This window comes from Neomonachus schauinslandi, chromosome 6 (genome assembly GCF_002201575.2).
Source record: "Neomonachus schauinslandi chromosome 6, ASM220157v2, whole genome shotgun sequence".
Classification (NCBI taxonomy): domain Eukaryota; kingdom Metazoa; phylum Chordata; class Mammalia; order Carnivora; family Phocidae; genus Neomonachus; species Neomonachus schauinslandi.
In genome coordinates, this window is record NC_058408.1 from 32,959,573 (window position 1) to 32,983,705 (window position 24,133).

General features: G+C 39.6%; 1 protein-coding gene across 1 annotated transcript; it reads left to right on the forward strand.

Annotated features, from left to right (window-relative positions):
- Positions 1-2,800: 2,800 nt before the first annotated feature.
- Positions 2,801-20,292, forward strand: C4BPB (complement component 4 binding protein beta). Its single transcript, XM_021682513.1, has 6 exons — positions 2,801-3,112; positions 3,887-4,057; positions 12,656-12,832; positions 18,346-18,439; positions 19,422-19,548; positions 20,112-20,292. The coding sequence occupies exons 1-6, from the start codon at positions 3,055-3,057 to the stop codon at positions 20,253-20,255; spliced, it is 771 nt and encodes a 256-aa protein (XP_021538188.1). The 5' UTR covers positions 2,801-3,054; the 3' UTR covers positions 20,256-20,292.
- Positions 20,293-24,133: the final 3,841 nt, after the last annotated feature.

A 24,133-nucleotide genomic window follows, 5' to 3' on the forward strand; every position in this document is an offset into this window, starting at 1 on the left:
CACACACACACACACACACACACACACACACACACACACACACACACTGCAGTTTAACTCCCCACACCTCTACCGCTAGCCTAGGCCCTGCTGACGTCCCTGCTCACTTCCTTACCTCTTCACCAATTGCTTCTGCACATTCTTTTGTTGAGCAAGCGAACCAGTCAGTACAATTGCATTTGAGAACTGTTACCTCAATTCTCCAGAAAACAATCTGGATTAGACCAAATTGCCCTTAATGTCCAAAGGTCTAGAAGGGTGTGTGAATTCTCATTTATTAATTTTGCTAAGCTTGGACACTCGTAATAAAACGTATGATCCTAAAATCCCTTATATGTAATCCTCAAATCCAAAAAGCTTTGAAAACAAAGTTTTCTTCCAATTTATTTGACAGGAAAATCTGACTTAAACTTTGTGAGGATATTTATAGTCTCTATATATCTCACTTAGTGTAAATACTTTTACATTTCATAGAGAAATATTACTAAGGCAATATTATAAATAATATGGTATGCTTTCTAAAACCCTAATCTGGATCTAAAATAAACCATTCAGATGAAGGATTATTTCCAATTATTTCTTGTAATAATGCTCTATTTTATTAGGAATTTAGGAATTTCTCATTTAGGAATAAACAAATTCCTAATTTTAAGAGTAAGCAAAATTTTCTTACACTATTTTTAAAATAATTTGTTGTACAAATATATACATTAGATGCTGGGGAACTTGTATGCCTCAAGAAGTAGAATATGTGGTGCGTTAAGCAAAATTACTCCAAACCTGACAAAAGAGACAAAAAAATCACTGGAGGAATTTTTCAATGGGTTCCTGAGTATTGCTTTGTAGACCCTCTCTGGGATTATTGATTTCATAGGCGTGTGTAATTTTGATCAATTTTCCATTAACTAGTCTTTTTATAACTCTGTAAGACTAGAGGTTAATGGTAGAAAATGGATAGGAATGCAAATAATTCTTTTCTGAAAACAATGCAAATATTCCTGATAACAAGGCAAATGAATTTTGTCCAGTAGAGGTTCAATGAATTTCCATCAGTTAGAAAAGCTCATTCCAAATATTAAAGTTTGTTGCCATGTGTGATATTAACCAGTTTCACATCAATTAGAAAAGTCACTTATGGGGGTGCCTGGGTGGCTCAGTCATTGGAAATCTGCCTTTGGCTCAGGTCATGGTCCCAGGGTCCTGGGATTGGATCCCCATCAGGCTCCCTGCTCGGTGGAAGCCTGCTTCTCCCTCTCCCACTCCCCCTGCTTGTGTTCCCTCTCTCGCTCTCTCCGTCAAATAAATAAAATCTTTAAAAAAAAAGTCACTTCTGAAGGACTTTGACTTGAATACATACATATCTGTTCCTCAAATTCTTTGAATTAGTTGTAGCAACTTAATATTTCTCTCATTAATGGATTGAATAAAATCTTTGACACGTATTCATTGTATATTTATATGAGAATCATGTTACTTACTCTTTCGAGAACCATACTTTAAAAGGTGCTTGCAGGGACGCCTGGGTGGCTCAGTCAGTTAAGCAGCTGCCTTTGGCTCAGGTCATGATCCCAGGGTCCTGGGATCAAGCTCCTCATTGGGCTTTTTGCTCAGCAGGGAGCCTGCTTCTCCTTCTACCTGCCACTCCGCCTTGCTTGTGCTCTCTCTTTCCCTCTCTCTCTCTCTCTCTCTGACAAATAAATAAATAAAAATCTTAAAAAAAATAAAAGGTGCTTGCACTATAGGAACTCACATATTTGTTGAGTGAGGATAAGCTATGGAAAAACCATAAAGGCAGTATACAATAAATGATAAATTATCAATATGGATTCAAGGGGCTGTGGTAGAGTTTCTGTATGACTATATTCTTGTTATTTGTCCTGCATTGCTCTTATTTACCTAGCAGACAATTCTACATTTTATGGAGTGCCCGAGAAGGAAATACACACGGGGCATGATCCTTGTCCTTGAGTTGTTAATAGTCTCCTGTGGGAAAAAGACATGGACAAATCATCATAAAGTAATGATACTGGACAGAGAAGAGAAAAACAGTTAAGACCTTACTGTGTCCTTATGCTTTATATTTATTATGATGCTTTATATTATTTTATTAAAACCTAAAATTTTGGAGGGACTTTACCCCCAATTTTATCATTGGAGCAGGGACAACCAACTAATTGTTGTAATAGTCATGAAGGAGAGGGAGGGAGCCCCAAAGCAATTTCACATGTTTTAATTCCTGAGACCAAAGCTTTTCCCTCATCTCCCTCAGTTCATTTGGTTGACTCTGGACTCAGGCTAAATCCTGACCCCCAAAGATCCACAGAATGGGAACCCTGACGGCAGGCCTGGCAAATGCGGACAAGGTGTTGCTGTAGGACTTTGGAGTTTTTCTCAGGTTTGGACATAATCAGGATCAGCTCCTTGCTGGGAAGCTGTAGATCTAGAAGGTCAGAGACAAGGTGAGGTTAGTTTACTTCCTTGAGCTTTTCCAGTTTTCAGTGTTGGGTACTGCCAGGACACCTGCTATGTGAGAGACAGGGATGAGGTGGTGCTCAGAGCTGGGTTTCAGTTGGGAAAGCACCAGAGATTGGTCCGCCCGCCCCAACCTGCAAAGCTGGAGGATGTTGCAGAAGCTGGACTGTAAACACTAGCAAATATTGACAGAAGTGAGGGTCATGGCTAAACCCTCTGGTCCAAGTCTTTTGTAGCAGGATAAGCCTGCAATTCAAAGGAACTGGTCAACTGGATTTGCATAACGGAACCCTGGTGATTTCTAAAACTGAGTTTTAAAACTGGCAGCTGGTCAACCTCTCCCCCGCTGCGTGTTTTTGCCGAATCCCTCCCTGTACTAATTTCCTCATAGCTGTTCATATTTCCTGCTGTGGGATTTTTTTTTCTTTTTTAATTCTTCCAAGGAAGAGAAATCAGGACAACCTCTTCTCTAGGAGGGAAGTGGTTGGTGTCCTAAGTGGTGTGAGAAGATCTATTTTGATCCAAACCAGGTGTTGTCTGGTTTCGGTTCATTCCAGCCTGGGTCAAGCAACTGATCACAAGATGGTTTTTCCGTTTGTGTGCTATCTTGTGGTTGTGTGGCTGATTTCTGCCTCAGACGGTGCGTATGCTTAAGATTGGATTATAGGGTACTTGATATTGGTCTATGGGTTATGAGGCATTCTGTCTAGGGTTTTAATGAAATTTAAATTAATGAAATGTATTTCATTTATTGAAAAATCTCAAATTACTCGGCCTAATGCTCTGTACTCAGTAGGAGCTTAGTAAATTTTTTTTTTTTAATTTCATTTATTTGACAAGGAGTGGGAGAGAGAGCAAGAGAGGGAGAGAGAGAGAACACGAGCAGGGGGGAACAGCAGAGGGAGAGGGAAAGCAGGCTCCCCCCTGAGCAGGGAGCCTAATGCAGGGCTCAATCCCAGGACCCCGGGATCATGACCTGAAGGCAGAGGCTTAACCGGCTGAGCTAACCAGGTGCCTGGTTAGGGGCTTAGTAAATATTTAATGATGATTCTGCTCTATGACGTGGGTGGTTAACTGTTTACTTTCCTTTTCTGTTCTGGGAGCAAAAAGTACCAATTTCAAAATCTTGAGAAGTCTTATCTGTTACACACTCCAGGAATGCTCTTTGGAAAGGGGATTATTTCTTTAGGGGTAAATAACTTATGGCTGAATTTGAGTGAGTCCAGTTATCCTTTTGAAAACAAAACTTTGGGAATTATTGGGAAGGGAGGGGAGTGGATGGACATAGACATGGAGGAGAACAAGGAATCAGAATCCATAATCCAGCAAAAAGACACTTGGATGGCGGTCTAACAGGGCTTCCTCACAGCACATGATATGTCAAGTGACTCTGTTATCTTTCTCCTTCCAATAGAGAGCTGTCCAGAAGTTTCCGCATTGGAAAATGGCATAATTGTTATAGAGGAGGTAGAAGGACAAATTCTGGGGACTTACGTTTGTATCAAGGGCTACCACCTGGTAGGAGAGAAAACCATTTTTTGCAATGCCTCTACAGAGTGGAATGCTCCTGTTCCCACATGTCAACGTAAGTTTGATCTTCCTGTTTCTTTGTATATCTTCTTATCCGACTTGATTCTTTCACATCCTACTTCCAGCAGGCCATGTTCAAACTATAAGAAAAAAATTCTCGGGGCGCCTGGGTGGCTCAATTGGTTAAGCATCTGCCTTCAGTTCAGCTCATGATCCCAGGGTCCTGGAATCGAGCCCCGCATCGGGCTCCCTGCTCAAGGGAAGTCTGCTTCTCCCTCTCCCTCTCCCTCTGCTACTCCCTCTGCTTGTGCTTGCTTGCTCTCTGTCTCTCTCTCTCTGTCAAAAAAGAAAAAAAAGAAAGAAAAAAATTTCTCAATTTCTAGGAATTCATTTTTAAAGCATTCTAGGATGGAACTTCTCTTAGAAGCTACATGATCAGCTCTTGCTCAGTACTGATTACATTAATTAATTAAGTGAATTAATAGACACAATCAACCTACAGGAAAAAAAGGATTTCTTCCATATATTAAAACTACCTTTTGGGGGGCTATAATTTGTTTAATATCATACTCCTTTAAAATTTTTATGTTTTAACAAATTTTAAACATATACAAAAGACGGAAGAGTAAAATCAACTCAACAATTATCCACATATAACTAATCTTTTCTATAATTCTGTTTTGCATTATTATTTTGAAGTAAATATGTCATATTCTATTTCATCCATTATATAACTTTCAAACTGGGAAAAATTTATGTTCTCAATTTACAAAGGTGATAACTGAGATCCAAGTGATTTGCTCAAGTTCACAAAACTCATTTGTGGTGTCTGTAGAGACAGAGAGTCACTAGTCAATATCTTCATTATTATTACTATTTTTAGGACCAACTGGGTTTGTTCTCCACACCAATATGTTTATCTTTTGTTTATATGACCAAATTCAACTCTCTCTGCATTCTCTCCTGTTTTTTTTCACCTGGGAAAAGCAAAATGAAACAAAGTAAAACATGATGAGTGGTGTGTACATTTCACTGGGTGAGAAGGAAGGGAACCCTTGCCTCAAACATAGGGTGAAGAGTTTTCAGCAGTGCTGAATAGGAGGATGAACACACTGTTGATCATTTCCAGTTCTAGGCTTAATTACTTTTAGTAAGTTCAAGTGCCAGCTGTCACCCTTGTGCATGACCAAGACCTTTCCTGGCCACTCTCAGACCAACCTACTCTCTTCGCATCCAGCATCGATACAGTTTGGTACTAGGTACCAGCGCAGTTTGTAGACCCTATTAAAAAGCACTGTTTTAGAGGGGCAGAGCAAGATGGCGGAGGAGTAGGGGACCTGGATTTCGTCCGGTCCCAGGAATTCAGCTGGATAGGGGTCAAACCATTCTGAACACCTACAAACTCAATAGGAGATCGAAGAAAAGAAGAGCAACAACTCTCTGAACAGAAAAGCGACCACTTTCTGGAAGGTAGGATGTGCGGAGAAGTGAATCTGAGGCGATATTCGGGAGGATAGACAGCGGGGGAGGGGGCCTCCGTCGGCCGCTTCTGGCAAGTGATAGAGCCGCAGAGCACAAAATCGGAACTTTTAGAAGTCGGCTCCGGTGGCTAAGCGGGGGGTGGAACCCTCGCGGGACAGGGTGGTCTCAGGACCCTCGGGGTCACAGAAAGACTGGGGGTGCCTGAGTGCGGCAGAGCTCCCAGGTATCGGAGCGGGGAAGCCAACTTCAGAGACGGAGCCGAGGTGTGGGCTCTCAGCTCGGGGTTGCCATAAACCGTGATCCGCGGCACAGTTGGGCCACTGCTCCTCCAGCAGGGACCCAACAAGCGGCAGATCTGGGGAGACTCCCCTTCCTCCCCTGGGGAGGAGCGGCAGGGGAGCGCACCGCAGGGATCTGCTGGGTTTGGAGACTCCACACGAGGTCGTGCGCCAGAGATAGAAACACTCGGTCACAGGCCAGGTGAGCACAGAGTGCGGCCGGAGAGCGGGGAGACGGGAGTGACTGACTGCTTTTCTCTGGGGGCTCACTGAGGAGCGGGGCCCCGAGTTCTCAGCTCCTCCGGGGCGGAGATTGGGAGCCTGCCATTTTCACTCTTGTCCCCCAAAGCTGTATGGAAAGCTTGCAGGGAACAAAAGCTCCCGAGAGCAAACCCGAGCAGATTACTTAGCCAGGGCCAGGCAAGGGCAGGGCAATTCCACCTCCGGCAAAGACATTTGGGAACTACGGCAACAGGCCCCTCCCCAGAAGATCAGCGAGAACAGCCAGCCAAGACCAAGTTTACCGATCAATGAGAACAGCAGAACTCCAGCGCTAGGGGAATAATGCACATAGAATTCATGGCTTTTTTACCATGATTCTTTAGTCTTTCAAAGTTAATTTTTTTTAACTGTCTTTTTTTTTTTGAATTTTTCTTTTTCCTTTTTCAACCAACATCTTATCAATCCCTTTTTTAAAAAAAATTTTTATTTTTCCTTTTTAGAGTCATATTCTATCCCTTCATAGTAGTTACCCTTATTTTTGGCATATATATATATAGGTTGTTCTCTCTTTAAAATTTTGAGATACAGTTTCTTCTAACAGATCAAAATATACCCTAAATCTCTAGTGTATGGCTTTGTTCTACTCTCCTTTCTGATCACATTCTCTCCTTTTTTTTTCTTTTTTTTTTAAATCCTCTTCTTTCTTTTTTCAAAGAACTCCTTATCAATTCTTTATAAAATTTTTTATAATTTTAATCTTTACAGTCATATTCCATCCCTTCATCATATCAATGCTTATTTTTGTACACATATAAGTTTTTCTTTCTTTAAAATTTTGGGAGTCACTTTCCTCTAACAGACCAAAATACACCCAAAATCTAGTGTATGGCACTGATCTATGCACCAGCCTGATCATATTTGATCATATTCTGGGGGGTTTTTTTTGTTTTGTTCTGTTTTTGTTTGTTTTTATCTTTTTCTTTTTCTTTTTTCTTTCTTTCCCTTTCTTTTCCCCCAGCTTCAGGTCTTTTCTGATTTGTTTAGAGTATATTTTCTGGGGACGTTGTTACCCTGTTAGCATTTTGTTCTCTCATTAATCTATTCTCCTCTAGGCAAAATGACAAGATGGAAAAAATCACCTCAACAAAAAGAACAAGAGGGAAGTAGTACCGACTGCCAGGGACCTACTCAATACGGACATTAGTATGATGTCGGATCTAGAGTTCAGAATCATGACTTTAAAGATACTAGCTGGGCTTAAAAAAAGCATGGAAGTTATTAGAGAAACCCTCTCTGGAGAAATAAAAGAACTAAAATCTAACCAAGTCGAAATCAAAAAGGCTATTAATGAGGTGCAATCAAAAATGGGGGCGCTAACTGCTAGGATAAATGAGACAGAAGAGAGAATCGGTGATATAGAAGACCAAATGATGGAAAATAAAGAAGCTGAGAAAAAGAGAGATAAAGAACTACTGGATCACGAGGGCAGAATTCAAGAGATAAGCGATAACATAAGACGAAACAACATTAGAATAATTGGGATCCCAAAAGAAGAAGAAAGAGAGAGAAGGGCAGAGGGTATATTGGAGCAAATTATAGCAGAGAACTTCCCTAATTTGGGGAAGGAAACAGGCATCAAAATCCAGGAGACACAGAGAACCCCTCTCAAAATCAATAAAAATAGGTCAACACCCCGACATCTAATAGTAAAACGAGTCTCAGAGACAAAGAGAAAATCCTGAAAGCAGCTCAGGAGGAGAGATATGTAACCTACAATGGTAGAAACATTAGATTGGCAACAGACCTATCCACAGAGACCTGGCAGGCCAGAAAGGACTGGCATGATATATTCAGAGCACTAAATGAGAAAAATATGCAGCCAAGAATACTGTATCCAGCTAGGCTGTCATTGCAAATAGAAGGACAGATAAAAAGCTTCCAGGACAAACAAAAACTAAAGGAATTTGCAAACACGAAACCAGCCCTACAAGAAATATTGAAAGGGGTCCTCTAAGCAAAGAGAGAGCCTAAAAGCAACATAGACCAGAAAGGAACACAGACAATATGCAGTAACAGTCACCTTACAGGCAATACAATGGCACTAAATTCCTATCTTTCAATAGTTACCCTGAATGTAAATGGGCTAAATGCCCCAATCAAAAGACACAGGCTATCAGATTGGATTAAAAAACAAGACCCATCGGGGCACCTGGGTGGCTCAGTCGTTAAGCGTCTGCCTTCAGCTCAGGTCATGATCCCAGGGTCCTGGGATCAAGTCCCACATTGGGCTCCTTGCTCAGCGGGGAGCCTGCTTCTCCCTCTGCCACTCCCTGCCACTCTGCCTACTTGTGATTCCTCTCTCCCTCTCTGTGTCAAATAAATAAATAAAATCTTTTAAAAAAAAAAGAAAGACCCATCAATATGCTGTCTGCAAGAGACTCATTTTAGACCCAAAGACACCCCCAGATTGAAAGTGAGGGGGTGGAAAACCATTTACCATGCTAATGGACACCAAAAAAAAAGCTGGGTGGCAATCCTTATATCAGACAAATTAGATTTTAAACCAAAGACTGTAATAAGAGATGAGGAAGGACATATATCCTACTTAAAGGGTCTATCCAACAAGATCTAACAATTGTAAATATCTATGCCCCTAACATGGGAGCAGGCAATTACATAAGGCAATTAATAACAAAAGCAAAGAAACACATCAACAATACAGTAATATTGGAAGACTTTAACACCCCCCTCAATGAAATGGACAGATCATCTAAGCAAAAGATCAACAAGGAAATAAAGACTTTAAATGACACACTGGACCAAATGGACTTCACAGACATATTCAGAACATTCCATCCCAAAGCAACGGAATACATATTCTTCTCTAGTGCCCATGGAACATTCTCCAGAATCGATCACATCGTAGGTCACAAATCAGGTCTCAACCGGTACCAAAAGATTGGGATCATTCCCTGCCTATTTTCAGACCATAATGCTTTGAAACTAGAACTCAATCACAAGAGGAAAGTCAGAAAGAACTCAAATACATGGAGGCTAAAGAGCATCCTACTAAAGAATGAATGGGTCAACCAGGAAATTAAAGAAGAATTTAAAAAATTCATGGAAAGCAATGAAAATGAAAACACAACTGTTCAAAATCTTTGGGATGCAGCAAAGGCAGTCCTAAGAGGAAAATATATAGCAATACAAGCCTTTCTCAAGAAACAAGAAAGGTCTCAAGTACACAACCTAACCCTACACCTAAAGGAGCTGGAGAAAGAACAGCAAATAAGCCTAAACCCAGCAGGAGAAGAGAAATAATAAAGATCAGAGCAGAAACCAATGAAATAGAAACCAGAAGAACAGTAGAACAGATCAACGAAACTAGGAGCTGGTTCTTTGAAAGAATTAACAAGATTCATAAACCCCTGGCCAGACTTATCAAAAAGAAAAGAGAAATGACCCAAATCAACAAAATCATGAATGAAAGAGGAGAGATCACAACCAACACCAAAGAAATACAAACAATTGTAAGAACATATAATGAGCAACTCTATGCCAGCAAATTAGATAACCTGGAAGAAATGGATGCATTCCTAGAGATGTATCAACTACCAAAACTGAACCAGGAAGAAATAGAAAACCTGAACAGACCTATAACCAGTAAGGAAATTGAAGCAGTCATCAAAAATCTCCCAACAAACAAAAGCCCAGGGCCAGATGGCTTCCCAGGGGAATTCTACCAAACATTTCAAGAAGAATTAATACCTATTCTTCTGAAACTGTTCCAAAAAATAGAAATGGAAGGAAAACTTCCAAACTCTTTTTAGGAGGCCACCATTACCTTGATCCCCAAACCAGACAAAGACCGCATCAAAAAGGAGAATTACAGACCAATATCCTTGATGAACATGGATGCAAAAATTCTCACCAAAATACTAGCCAATAGGATCCAACAGTACATTAAAAGGATTATTCACCATGACCAAGTGGGATTTATCCCTGGGCTGCAAGATTGGCTCAACATCCGCAAATCAATCAACGTGATACAATACATTAACAAAAGAAAGAACAGGAATCATATGATCCTCTCAATAGATGCAGAAAAAGCATTTGACAAAGTACAGCATCCTTTCTTGATCAAAACTCTTCAGAGTATAGGCATAGAGGGTACATACCTCAATATCATAAAAGCCATCTATGAAAAACCTACAGTGAATATCATTCTCAATGGGGAAAAACTGAGAGCTTTCCCCCTAAGGTCAGGAACGTGGCAGGGATGTCCACTATCATCACTGCTATTCAACATAGTATTAGAAGTCCTAGCCACAGCAATCAGACAACAAAAAGAAATCAAAGGCATCCAAATCGGCAAAGAAGAAGTCAAACTCTCACTCTTTGCAAATGATATGATACTTTATGTGGAAAACCCCAAAGACTCCACCCCAAAACTGCTAGAACTCATACAGGAATTCAGTAAAGTGGCAGGATATAAAATCAATGCACAGAAATCAGTGGCATTCCTATCCACCAACAGCAAGACAGAAGAAAGAGAAATTAAGGAGTCGATCCCATTTACAATTGCACCCAAAACCATAAGATACCTAGGAATAAATCTAACCAAAGAGGCAAAGGATCTGTACTCAGAAAACTATAAATTACTCATGAAAGAGTTGAGGAAGACACAAAGAAATGGAAAAACGTTCCATGCTCATGGATTGGAAGAACAAATATTGTGAAGATGTCAATGCTACCTAGAGCAATCTACACATTCAATGCAATCCCCATCAAAATACCATTCACTTTTTTCAAAGAAATGGAACAAATAATCCTAAAATTGGTATGGAACCAGAAAGACCCTGAATAGCCAGAGGAATGTTGAAAAAGAAAAGCAAAGCTGGCGGCATCACAATTCCAGACTTCCAGCTCTATTACAAAGCTGTCATCATCAAGACAATAAGGTACTGGCACAAAAACAGACACATAGATCAATGGAACAGAATAGAGAGCCCAGAAATGGACCCTTAACTCTATGGTCAACTAATCTTTGACAAAGCAGGAAAGAATGTCTGATGGAAAAAAGACAGTCTCTTCAACAAATGGTGTTGGGAAAATTGGATAGTCACATGCAGAAGAATGAAACTGGACCATTTCCTTACACCACACACAAAAACAGACTCCAAATGGTTGAAAGACCTAAATGTGAGACAGGAGTCCATCAAAATCCTAAAGGAGAACAAGGCAGCAACCTCTTCGACCTCAGCTGCAGCAACTTCTTCCTAGAAACATCGCCAAAGGCAAGGGAAGCAAGGGCAAAAATGAACTCTTGGGACTTCATCAAGATAAAAAGCTTTTTCACAGCAAAATAAACAGTCAACAAAACCAAAAGACAACCGACAGAATGGGAGAAGATATTTGCAAATGACATATCAGATAAAGGGCTAGTATCCAAAATCTATAAAGAACTTATGAAACTCAATACCCAAAGAACAAAGAATCCAATCAAGAAATGGGCAGAAAACATGAGCAGACATTTTTCCAAAGAAGACATCCAAATGGCCAACAGACACATGAAAAAGTGCTCAACATCGCTTGGCATCAGGGAAATCCAAATCAAAACCTCAATGAGAATCACCTCACACCAGTCAGAGTGGCTAAAATTAACAAGTCAGGAAACGACAGACGTTGGGGGGGGGGATGCAGAGAAAGGGGAATCCTCCTACACTGTTGGTGGGAATGCAAGCTGGTGCAGCCACTCTGGAAAACAGTATGGAGGTTCCTCAAAAAGTTGAAAATAGAGCTACCATATGATCCAGGAATTGCAGTACTGAGTATTTACCCCAAAGATACAAATGTAGGGATCTGAAGGGGTACATGCACCCCGATGTTTATAGCAGCAATGTCCACAATAGTCAAACTGTGGAAAGAGCCAAGATATCCATCGACAGATGAATGGATAAAGAAGAGGTGGTATATATATACAATGGAATATTATGCAGCCATCAAAAGGAATGAGATCTTGCCATTTGCAATGACGTGGATGGAACTGGAGGGTGTTATGCTGAGCGAAATAAGTCAATCAGAGAAAGATATGTATCATATGACCTCACTGATATGAGGAATTCTTAATTGCAGGAAACAAACTGAGGGTTGCTGGAGTGGGGGGTGGGGTGGGAGGGATGGGGTGACTGGGTGATAGACACTGGGGAGGGTATGTGCTATGGTGAGTGCTGTGAATTGTGCAAGACTGTTGAATCACACATCTGTACCTCTGAAACAATGCAATATATGTTAAGAAAAAAAAAAAAGATAGCAGGAGGGGAAGAATGAAGGGGGGAAATTGGAGGAGGAGACAAACCATGAGAGACGATGGACTCTGAAAAACAAACTGAGGGTTCTAGAGGGGAGGGGGGTGGTAGGATGGGTTAGCCTGGTGATGGGTATTGGGGAGGGCACGTTCTGCATGGAGCCCTGAGTGTTATGCACAAACAATGAATCATGGAACACTACATCAAAAACTACTGATGTAATGTATGGTGATTAACATAACAATAAAAAAATTTTTTTTTAAAAAGCACTGTTTTAGTTCTGACTTCTGATTTCTCAGTGAAGTTGGAGGTCTCGCCTTTGTAGTGGTGTCCTTTCAGATCATTTTCTGTTTTCTTCCTCAGCGGGCCACTGTCCTGACCTGGTGCTGGTGAACGGCGAACCCAGCTCCCTGGGTCCTGTGAGTGTGAGCGACAAAATCACTTTTAAGTGCAATGAGCACTATATCCTCAAGGGCAGCAGTTGGAGTCGGTGCCTGGCCAACCACACCTGGATGCCTTCCTTACCTGTCTGCAAAAGCAGTGAGTGCAAATCCAAAGATACCAATCACATACCTCATTTTCTGTACCTGGGAAGCTTTGGGAGCTAGGAAGCAGCCCAGAAACAAGTGGGGCTCACAGAGCCAAGCCTCACCTCGAATGATGTGTTCCAGTGAAACGAACAGCATCCAAAAAATAAATGCTTCCGTCCCCCCCCCCCACCCCCCCTTCAGGTAGGATTCCTGTCCTACTAAGTCTAGCACAGGATAGTCTGGGGAATCTGACATTTAAAAAAAAAATTCATGATAATGACTTGAAGTTCTTATTTGAAGAATACACAAAAACAGGGGAAAAGGGACCATAACTCATCCACTGCAAAATTACATAAAATAAGAGTTGGAAAGTATCTCCTTCTGACACGGTAATTCACAGCTCTCAGAGGGACTTAGCTGGATGTGTTTGTTTCATGACTTTTATGTTTATGCAGACATTTTAAATAAACAAAAGCATACACACGTATCTACACACATATATACCTACAAAAATGGGACTTTATGTATTTTTTTAATTGCTTTTTTTGGTGTAACATTATACATGGTAATCTTTTTTCAGATCAGTGTATGTGGCTCTATCTCCTGCTTTTTTTTTTTCTATCTCCTGCTTTTAAATAATAATGTGGCTATACCACATTATTATTCCACATCTCTAGTATTGATGAACATTTATTCTATTTCTGTATTTTTGCTATTACAAAAATGCTAAAATGAATGTTATATTTATAGATATACATATATTTTTATGTCTATGCTATTATTTCTGTAGTCTAGATTCCTAGAATGATTGGTGGGTCACAGGATATATTTATTTGCCAAATAAACTTAGAAGATCCAAGAAATTCTACCAAAAAAATGTTATTCTTGGACAAAAAGTAAATATTGAAAAATCAATAGTATTACTTTCTTTTTTTTAAATTTAATTTAATTTTATTATGTTATGTTAGTCACCATACATTACATCATTAGTTTTTGATGCAGTGATCCATGATTCATTGTTTTCGTATAACACCCAGTGCTCCATGCAGTATGTGCCCTCCTTAATACCCATCACCAGGCTTTCTAACAATAATTATGAGATGAATACTGAAATGTAAAATAATTTCACTCATGAGACCTATATGAAAACTTACTGATGGACATAAAATAAGACTTAAAGAAAAGATATGCCATGATCCTGGATGGATAGACTGGTATTACAATGTAATTCTAACCAGAATTTCAAATTTAAAAATACAAAACAAAAAATTAAGTTTATTTGGAAGGGTACATATCTAACATTACAGATTTATTTACTTAAGGACTTAATTTTTTAGAGCGCTTCTAGTTTCATAATAAAACTGAGGGAAAGGTACAGAGATTTCCCATATACTCCCCACCCCCACACATGCATGTTATCGACATCATTCACCAGAATAGTACCTTTTTTTTTTAAACCAAGGATGAACCAATGTTGACATATCATGATCACCCCAAATCCATAGTTACCTAAGGACTCACTCTTGATGTTGTATATTCAGTGGGTTTGGACATAAGCATAATGACATATATCTACCATTATAATATCATATAGAGTATTTTTGCTGCCCTAAAAATCCTCTGTGCTCCATTTATCATCTCTCTACTTCCCCTACCCCTATTAACCACTGACCTTTTTTTTTGTTATTATCATCATTAGTTTTTGTTGTAGTGTTCAGCAATTTATTAGTTGCATATAACACCCACGGCTCATCACCACACGTGCCCTCCTTAATACCCATCACCCAGTTATCCCATCCCCCTCCCCCACTCCCTACTGTAACCCTCAGTTTGGTTCCCGGAGTCCAGAGTCTCTCATGGTTTGTCTCCCTCTCTGATTTCTTCCCATTCAGTTTTCTCTCCCTTCCCCTGTGGTCCTCCACGCTAGTCCTTATGTTCCACATATAAGTGAAACCGTATGATAATTGTCTTTCTCTGCTTGACTTATTTCAGTTAGCATAATACCCTCCAGTTCCATCCATGTCGATGTAAACAGTAGGTATTCATCCTTTCTGATGGCTGAGTAATATTCCATTGTGTATATGAACCACATCTTCTTTATCTATTCATCTATTGAAGGGCATCTCGGCTCCTTCCACAGTTTAGCTATTGCGGACATTGCTGCTATGAACATTGGGGTACATGTGACCCTTCTTTTCACTACCTCTGTATCTTTGGGGTAAATACCTAGTAGTGCAATTGTTGGGTCGTAGGGTAGCTCTATTTTTAATGTCCTGAGGAACCTCCATACTGTTCTCCAGAGTGGCTGCACCAGTTTACATTTCCACCAACAGTGTAAGAGGGTTCCCCTTTCTCCACATCCTCGCCAACACTTGTTTCCTGTCTTGTTAATTTTTGCCATTCTAACTGGTGGAAGGTGGTATCTCATAGTTTTGATTTGTATTTCCCTGATGGCTACTGATGTTGAACATTTTTTTGGGTCTGTTAGCCATTTGTATGTCTTCTTTGGAGAAGTCTGTTGATATCTTCTGACATTTTTATTGTTTCCATAGTTTTGCCTTTTCCAGGGTATCATATATTTAGAATCATATAGTATGTAGCCTTTTCAGATTGTTTTTTTTTTTTTTTTACTTAGTAATAGGCATTTAAGTTTCCTCCATTTCTTTTCATGGCTTGATAGCTCATTGTCTTTTATCAAATAATACCCTATTTCTGGATGTACCACAGTTTTTTGATCCATTCACCTTTTTTTTTATTATGTTCAGTTAGCCAATATATAATACATCATTAATTTTTGATGTAGTGTTCAGCAATTCATTAGTTGTGTATAACACCCTGTGCTCATGACCACATGTGCCCTCCTTAATACCCATCACCCGGTTAGTTCTGAAGGACATCTTGGTTGCTTCCAAAGTTTGGCAATTATGAATAAAGCTGCTATAGATATCAGGTGCAGGTTTTCGTGGGGACATAAGTTTTCAACTCCTTTGGATAAATACCAATGAGTGCAATTGTTGGATCTTGTATATTTAGTTTTGTGAGAAACCATCAAACTCTCTTCCAGAGTGGTTATGTCATTTTGCATTCCCACCAGTGATGTATGAGACATCTTGTTGCTCCACATCCTCGTCAGCATTTGGTATCGTCAGCATTCCAGATTTTGGCCATTCTCATAGCTGTGTAGTGGTATCTCATTGTTTTAATTTGTATTTCCTGATGACATATGCTCATTTTCCCTCTGTATATCTTCTTTGGTGAGGTGTCTGTTAAGGTCTTTGGCCCATTTTTAAATCAGATTGTTTTCTTATTGTTGAGTTTTAAGAGTTCTTTGTATATTTTGGATAACAGTCCTTTATAAGATTTGTCTTTTGCAAGTATTTTCTCCCAGCCTCTGGCTGGTTTTCTCATTCTCTTGATATGTCTTTCATAGCACAGAAGTTTTAAATTTTAATGAATTCCAGCTGATTAATTATTTCATGGATGGTGTCTTTACTGTTATATCTAAAAAGGCTTCCTTCCCTATACCCAAGGTCATCTAGGTTTTCTCCTACATTATCTTCTAGGTGTTTCATAGTTTTGTATTTTACATTCAAGCCTATGATCCATTTTGAGTTAATTTTTTTGAAGGATATAGTAGATAGGCAGTTTAAAAGCACAAACTACAGTTAGCCTCTTTTAGGGAGTTTGTGGTTACTTAAAACATGCATATATACAACACGCAGTTAAATTACAAGCATATACCATCATCATTGGTTTGACACAAGTTTAAAGTATTTATTTCTTCCAGGCTTTTCTGTTTTACTCAGGTACCTCAGGAGCTTCCCCTAAAATTGGGCAATGAACTAACACAAAATGACAGATTCTGCATTTCAGAGCTAGGATAGGAAGTATCGAATTAAAAGAGAGTAAAACAGATTTTTTTCTGCTTTGACCCAAGATCTATATCATCTCTTTCAGTTCAAAACTGTACCCTTAAAAGTCACCAGAAGAGCACTGTATAAACTGGAGTTCCTTAATCAATTCATTTAAATTCTTTTCCTTTCCTCTATACAGCTTTTGAACTCAGTTTTTGATCTTTTTTTAAATTCAGTTAATTAACATATAATATATTATTGATTTCAGAGGTACAGGTCTGTGATTCTTCAGTCTTATATAATACCTAGTGCTCATTACAACACATACCCTCCCCAATGTCCATCACCTAGTTACCCCATCCCTCCACCCTCCTCCCCTCCAGCAACCCTCAGTTTGTTTCCTATGATTAAAAGTTTCTTATGGTTTGTCTTCCTCTCTGGTTTCATCTTGTTTTATTTTTTCCTCTCTTCCCCTATGATCCTCTGTTTTGTTTCTTAAATTCCACATATCAGTGAGATCATATGATAATTGTCTTTCTCTGATTGACTTATTTCACTTAGCATAATACCCTAGAGTTCCATCCACGTCATTGCAAATGGCAAGATTTCATTTTTTTGGATGGCTGTGTAATATTCCATTGTATATATATATATATACACACACCACATCTTCTTTATCCATTCATCTGTCGATGGACATCTGGGCTCTTTAAAAGTTATTTATTAACTGCTCGAAGTAAACACCTGTGTTGTAGAAAAAATACAGAAAACAAAAGAAAACATTTAATTACCTACAAACCTACTACCCATAAATAACAGAATACCTTGATATGTAATTTTCAGCCTTTTTTTCTGTTCATATATGTTTGTGCATGAGTGTGTTTACAAAAATAGTATTATAAGCTATTATTGAATTACATTTCTATTTGTATGCATTATTATAATACATAGTATTATCTACTATGTACTATAGTAATACATGTTCTTTTATGCTTTGCTGTTTTTGCTCAACTTTTTGTTTTGAATAGTCGAATACAGCTATTTGTATTTCTATTTCCGTAAGTATACATCTGCATAATCATTCTTAATTTACACTTTAATCTTGATCACCATGTTTAGACTCATAATGTCAGAGCTCAAAGGGACTTCAGAGATCATATTATTTAAACTGCTCATCTTATAGCTTAGGAGGGAAGCCAAGAAGGATGAAAGAGTGGTTAGTGGAAGAACTAACCTTGTCCACCTCTCTTTGTAGACTCCTCGTTTGCTCCCCTCTGCATTCTCCTTGTTTCTGCAGGTCTCATGTCGCAAAATTCTGTCCCACAGAGAATGTCAGCCTCCATTTGAACTCACACCATTTATTTCCTGTCTCAGGGAGTTACTTCTCCCACCTCTACCTCTGGTTTGCTTTTTTTTTCTTGTCCACTGTCAGTCTCTACAACTTAAACTTCCTTTCCTCAAGCTCATGCTGATCAGATAGCACTCTCAAATTGCTAATGACTCAGAGGATAAGCAGGGGGAGGGGGTCTTTCCCATGGATAAATACCATTTGACCAGAAGGAAATGAATGGAGAATGTGTCCCCAGATCCCGCATGGACGGTTACAGTTAGGGGGTGCTGTTAATTGAGTACAACTCATGACTATCCCTCTTGTACTCCTGTTTATCAGGAGACTGTGGCCCTCCCGGGAATCCCGCTCATGGCTATTTTGAAGGAAGAGATTTCAACTCAGGTTCTACCATTACTTATCACTGTGAAGACAGGTAAGTGCATGCAGTCTTTCAAATGCAAGATCTTGCCCATTGACTGGTAGCATTGTTTTGGGGAATGACCCAGTCTATCTCACCTAACACCCAGATTTCCTACTCCCTCAGGAATCCGGGCTCATTCTGATTTTGAGAGCTGCTTTAGCCCACGGCCAGCTCTCCCTAATCTCTAGAAGATAGACTGATCCTTTTATTTATCCTAGAGAAGATGTTTAAAATGTATATTTTTCTAAAGAATCTCAGAACAAAAACTCAAAGAAATATAGAACATATGGAACTGCAGAAAGAGTGATTTATTGATTGTTCCAGCCTGCTACCCCCCCCCAATCTGGTTTCCTATTTGCAGTTACTTGAATAATATATATATTCTTTAAAAAAAAAGAAAGAAAAAGAAAGAGAGTGACTTACAGAGCCTTAATAACCTTAACTTAGACTACCTGATCACCCACCTTACAGATCTACTCTTTCCTTGGCTTCAGTCTTCTTAACTCAGGGTCATGTCTCCACATTAACATTTCAATGTTGTAATATACTTGTAGTGGACTTTGCCGTCAGCTCTTACGTTTTTCTGATTAAAAGCTGTAGCTCCTTCATAAGACTTATCTGAGGGTTATCTCTAGCTTTCCACTCCTTTTTAGAGGGTAGATGGCAGATGCTTTCTTAAGTTATTGAATGATGACATGCTTCCTCCTCACCCTCCCCACCCAACAACTGTGTAAACACACATATTCAGAATTTCTCACTTCTCCATGTTTTATGGGTTGAATTGTCACTTGGGTCCTCTCCGCCCCCAAGGAGAGTGGTTTTAGTTGATTACTGTTTGGTAATACTGAAATCACTTAAGCATGCATTAAGGCTCAGGGAGGTGGATTCTATCACAGTAAGAAATACTGAAATACAGCTATACAAAACCAGGCTTAGTTGCCCGGTTTAGAAGGTGGGAAGTCTAAGTGTTGTTGCCATTCTGATTTCTGTTCAGGTACCACTTAGTGGGCACACAGGACCAGCAGTGCATTGACGGGGAGTGGAGCAGTGCACTTCCAGTTTGTGAGTTGATCCAAGAAGCTCCCAAACCAACTCCACAGACGGAGTTTGAGAAGGCACTCGTAAGTAGTAGGCTTTTGTCTGTCTTGTTCACAGTTGTATCTCCAGGGCCTGGCATCACTCCTGGCTCATGCTCAGTAAATATCTGTTCAGTGGGGGATGTTTTTGAAGGGTTGGTTAGACAGGGGCTCATAAACTATTAACTCACATTTTTATATATGGAAGTTCTCATTCGCCACCATCATCACAAACACCTCATGAGACCCGTTGGTAGGAGTTATTGTCTCATGGACTTTACAGAGCAAGCTTTATAAACTCATGCCTTAGACTTGTATGCATTGATGTGAAAAATCTCTAAAATTCTTCTAGATTCCAAAAACCACTGAACAAATCATTTTCACTGAGATCCCTCTTTTACTTTATATTTATTGCTGGGATAATAATAAGTATCTAAAAGCCAGAAGATTTAAATGATTTATCATGTTGAAGACCCAGATTTGTATTTAAGCTGCTGGGTTCTGAGCCCCTAGTCAGGGACCTAACCATTACTCATTAGCTTCAGACTATACAGCTGGATCTCAGTTCTTAAGTTGTAGCTTAAATTTTTTTTTTTTCTTTTCTTCAGTTTGCCTTTCAGGAGAATAAAGAACTTTGCAAAGCCATAGAGAACTTTGTGCAAAGACTAAAGGAAAATGGCTTAACAATGGAGGAACTGAAATATTCTCTGGAAATAAAGAAAGTTGAGTTGGAGGCAAAAATGTTGTCCTAACATTGCAGCTGAGCAGACTGGGTAATAGAAATGCACCTATGAATAAATTTTCTCTTGGTTCTAAAACCGGTTTCGGATTTTTGTCTCATTAGACTGGAATGCGACTTCATAGAAATCAACTACAGTTGCATAAAACACCGTGTGTGTGTGTTTGTGTGTGTGTGTGTGTGTGTGTGTGTTTTCTCAGAATGTGGAAAGACCAAGCGTGGTGGTTGTCTGTTTAAGACCAGAGGTTAGGGCGCCTGGGTGGCTCAGTTGGTTAAGCGACTGCCTTCAGCTCGGGTCATGATCCTGGAGTCCCGGGATCGAGTCCCGCATCGGGCTCCCTGCTCGGCAGGGAGCCTGCTTCTCCCTCTGACCCTCCCCCCTCTCATGTGCTCTCTGTCTCTCTCATTCTCTCTGTCTCAAATAAATAAATAAAATCTTTAAAAAAAAAAAAAAAAAAAAAGACCAGAGGTTAGCAGCACATCAATGGGGAGTGAAGGGCCTAATTTCCTGTCTGTAAGGAGAATGGGAAGCTCAGATCACAGCTAAGGGTATGTCTCATATTTTAATGAAACATGAATGGTGAGGCAAAAAATAACCTCAAATTAACCAAAACCTATGAAGCAAAAATCAACCTCTCAATTTGAGAAAATAGGTTCAGAACAGTTATATCCTTGAAATAACCTGTTGAGACAAAAGTAGAATTAGGACTTAAACTCTCTCTGAGTCTCCCCTATATCCTGTTTATGAAACCAAGTTTCTAAGTCTTCTGCAGTAATATTGCTTACCACCTTTGGATGAAACCCAGCCCTGCCTGGTAAATTTGAGATGGTGAAATATAAGTGAATATGTTCTTTTCCTCTTTTTAGAGGGCAGGAGAAGCAAGAATCCTGAGGTAGAATAGGTTTTCCTATCAAGATGTCATATTGAGACGATATGACAAACTTCTCCCATCTCTCACTCTGACCTCCACCAAAACACATAGGAAATCTGGATGAAATACAAACAAAATACAGAAGAGAGCTTGAAATAATGGAATGTCCCTAGATGAAATCATGAAGGAGAATAAGAAATAGGAATAAGAAACTCTCAAGTACCCCACAGTCTATTAATAGACACATGACAAGTATATACATATCATTAATTCAGGGTGGTTAAAATGAAATAAACACTTTTCACAGAACAATGTGCTAGGGGAGCTCAGCTTTGAGGAGGGGGCCTTCTGTCTGGGAGGAGGAGGCAGGAAATTGTTAAGGAGAGTCACAGTTATCGGGCCTTTAAAAGTGAATAGGACTGAGAGACAAAGATTAGGGAAGAGGACATGGCAAGTGGGAAGATTTGGAGAAGTGTAGTAAGAGCATCATAAAGAGCCATAAGCTTTTGAACCAAGTAAATCCACTCCTCAGGTTCATCTAACTTGAGCAAAATGATTTTTAATTTGAAGCTATTCATTCTATTATTGTGTATATTGTCTATACTGAGGAGACCTTGTGAACATTTGAAATGTCCAATCTTAGGAATATTTTTAGTAAATTATGGCACATCAAATGTAATGCAACCTCTTACAGTGATAATTATGAACAGAAAATCTTAAAAATATAATCCTAAGTAAAAGTAGAATACAGAATAATAAGAACTTATGATTGCATTTCTATAAAACCTTTCTTCTTGTAGAGGAGGACCAGGCAATAACAGGCACAGATGAAAACAGTTGTCTTAGGATGGTGAAACTCCAGGTGTTTATCCTCTTAAAGTTCTTTAATTTTTTAAAAAAGATTTTACTTATTTATTTGAGAGAGCGGGTGAGTGAAAAAGAGAGAGCACATGAGCAGAGGCAGAGGGAGAGGGAGAAGCAGACTCCCCTGCTAAGCAGGGAGCCCAATGTGGGGCTCGATCCCAGGACCCTGGGGTCATAACCTGAGCTGAAGGCAGATGCTTAATCAACTCAGCCACCCAGGTGCCCCAAGTCCTTTAATGTTTTAAATTGAGTTTTTAATAATAAGTTTTTAAAAACGTGTTGTACAAAGAGGCAGGAAAGATGGAGCATGTTTAGGGAATGGCGCACGGCCTGGATTCGCCTGGATAAAGCATGGGAAGTGATGAGAAAGAAGGCTGGACAGATACATTAAAGGCCAGTTGACGGAAGCTTTTAAAGGGCAGAGAATTTAAACTTTATTTGGTAGGCAGTGAAAGGAAATCAAAGACTTCCAAGAAAAGAAATGGTAAGGATTGAACACAGATTTTGCTCACAACATTATGTGTAGTATGGGTAGAAGTAGGAAAGAATAGAGAGAAAGAAACCATCTTAAGCACTACTGCCTTATGCAGGAGACAATGATGACCTGAACTGGATGATGGCAGCAGAAACAGAGAAAGAATATCAGACACAAGAGACACTGGAAAATAAATAAAAACAACTTAGCAACTCACTGAACATTGGAGGATGAGGGAGAGGAAGGGTTTAAAGGTGAGTTTGAAATTGCATTCTGGATTATTGTTGGGGTCAGAAAGTGGAGCTTCTGGGCAGGAAACGAGAAGTTCCCTTTTGGATGTGCTGCATGTAAGGTGATTGTAAGATGTCTGATGGGTGACAAAAAATGTTAAGTCTGCAGTTAGGAGAGGAATCAGAGATAAAGAGCTGGTTATGGGGTGGTCCTCTTATAAGGAATAGTTAAAGCCATGACAGCGGGTACAATAATTTTAAAGATAATGAAGAGAAAAATTTTTGAAAAGAACCTGAGACATATCTATATGTAGGGATGAGAAAGAACAAGAAGAGATAAGAACAACTAAGAGCATTTCGTGAAAGAGGGGAATCAGAAAAGTTCAGGGTAATGGAAGCCAAAGGAGAGGAGTTTCAGAAAGGAGATAAACAGTGTTAGGGGCTGCTGAGAAAGAAATTTTGGATTTGGAGATAAGGACATGCCTGAAAGAGGTTTGTCCCTAAGGAAGGGAAGAAGCCAGATCTTAAGGCCATGATGATGGGAGGGGCTGGGAGGGATTAATGAGAAAGAATAAGCAGGAAACGCAGGAAACCCAAGAAGTTAAACATCTCATGACAGAACAAAAATGGAATTTGAGGTTTTGGCAAGAATTAGGGAATATTTCAGGATGAAAGACGCATTGAAAATAAGAAAACAAAGAGATCTCTTCTGAAGCAAAAGTGACTAGAAGAGGGGTGCCTGGGTGGTTCAGTCAGTTAAGGTTCTGCCTTGGGCTCAGGTCATGATCCCAGGGTCCTGCTCAGCGGGGAGTCTGCTTCTCCCTCTCCCGCTGCCCCTCCCCCCACTCATGCTCTCTCTCTCTCTCTCTCTCTCTCAAATAAATAAATAAAATCTTTTTTTAAAAAAAAGAGTGACTAGGAAAGAAGAATGAATAGAAGCTACTGAAGAATGAATAGAAGCTACCATAGAATGATTATTTAGTAGAGTAGGAGGCAAGACCACCTGCTGAGAGGAAGCCCATTCCGTGGCCTGGAGAGAAAAATTTGGAACAGTCACTATGGAAAGTAAAGAAAAGCACTCAAACAGATCCGGAAATGGTATTTTGAAGAGTCAACTTAGCTCTCAAGACTTGGCACAATCTGGAATCCTTCTCTACAATCATTCTTGTCAAATTGACAAATCAGTCTCTCCTTGTAATTTGGCCCGTGTTATCTTTACCTCTAATAACCTTCTCATTTTCATCTAATCATTTTTCCACTTTTCATTCAACACCCAGCTCAAATCCCGTATCTCTGTCAAAGCTTCTGTTGTGCTTCAACTCTACTCTTTTCTGAGACCTTTATGAGACTTTTGGTGTTTATGACAGAAAAAGTGAAGTTTTCAGGAAAAACTGCACTTTAATAGCAATCTTCCAGCTCACAAACCTTGATCCTGAGGATTAATACCTTA

What these genes read in the sequence shown, in the direction of transcription:
- C4BPB (XM_021682513.1), top strand. Translation starts at nt 3,055, where the DNA reads ATGGTTTTTCCGTTTGTGTGCTATCTTGTGGTTGTGTGGCTGATTTCT. An exon ending in ACTTATCACTGTGAAGACAG is followed by an intron (nt 18,440 to 19,421) that starts GTAAGTGCATGC and finishes ATTTCTGTTCAG; the next exon opens with GTACCACTTAGTGGGCACAC. An exon ending in CGGAGTTTGAGAAGGCACTC is followed by an intron (nt 19,549 to 20,111) that starts GTAAGTAGTAGG and finishes TCTTTTCTTCAG; the next exon opens with TTTGCCTTTCAGGAGAATAA.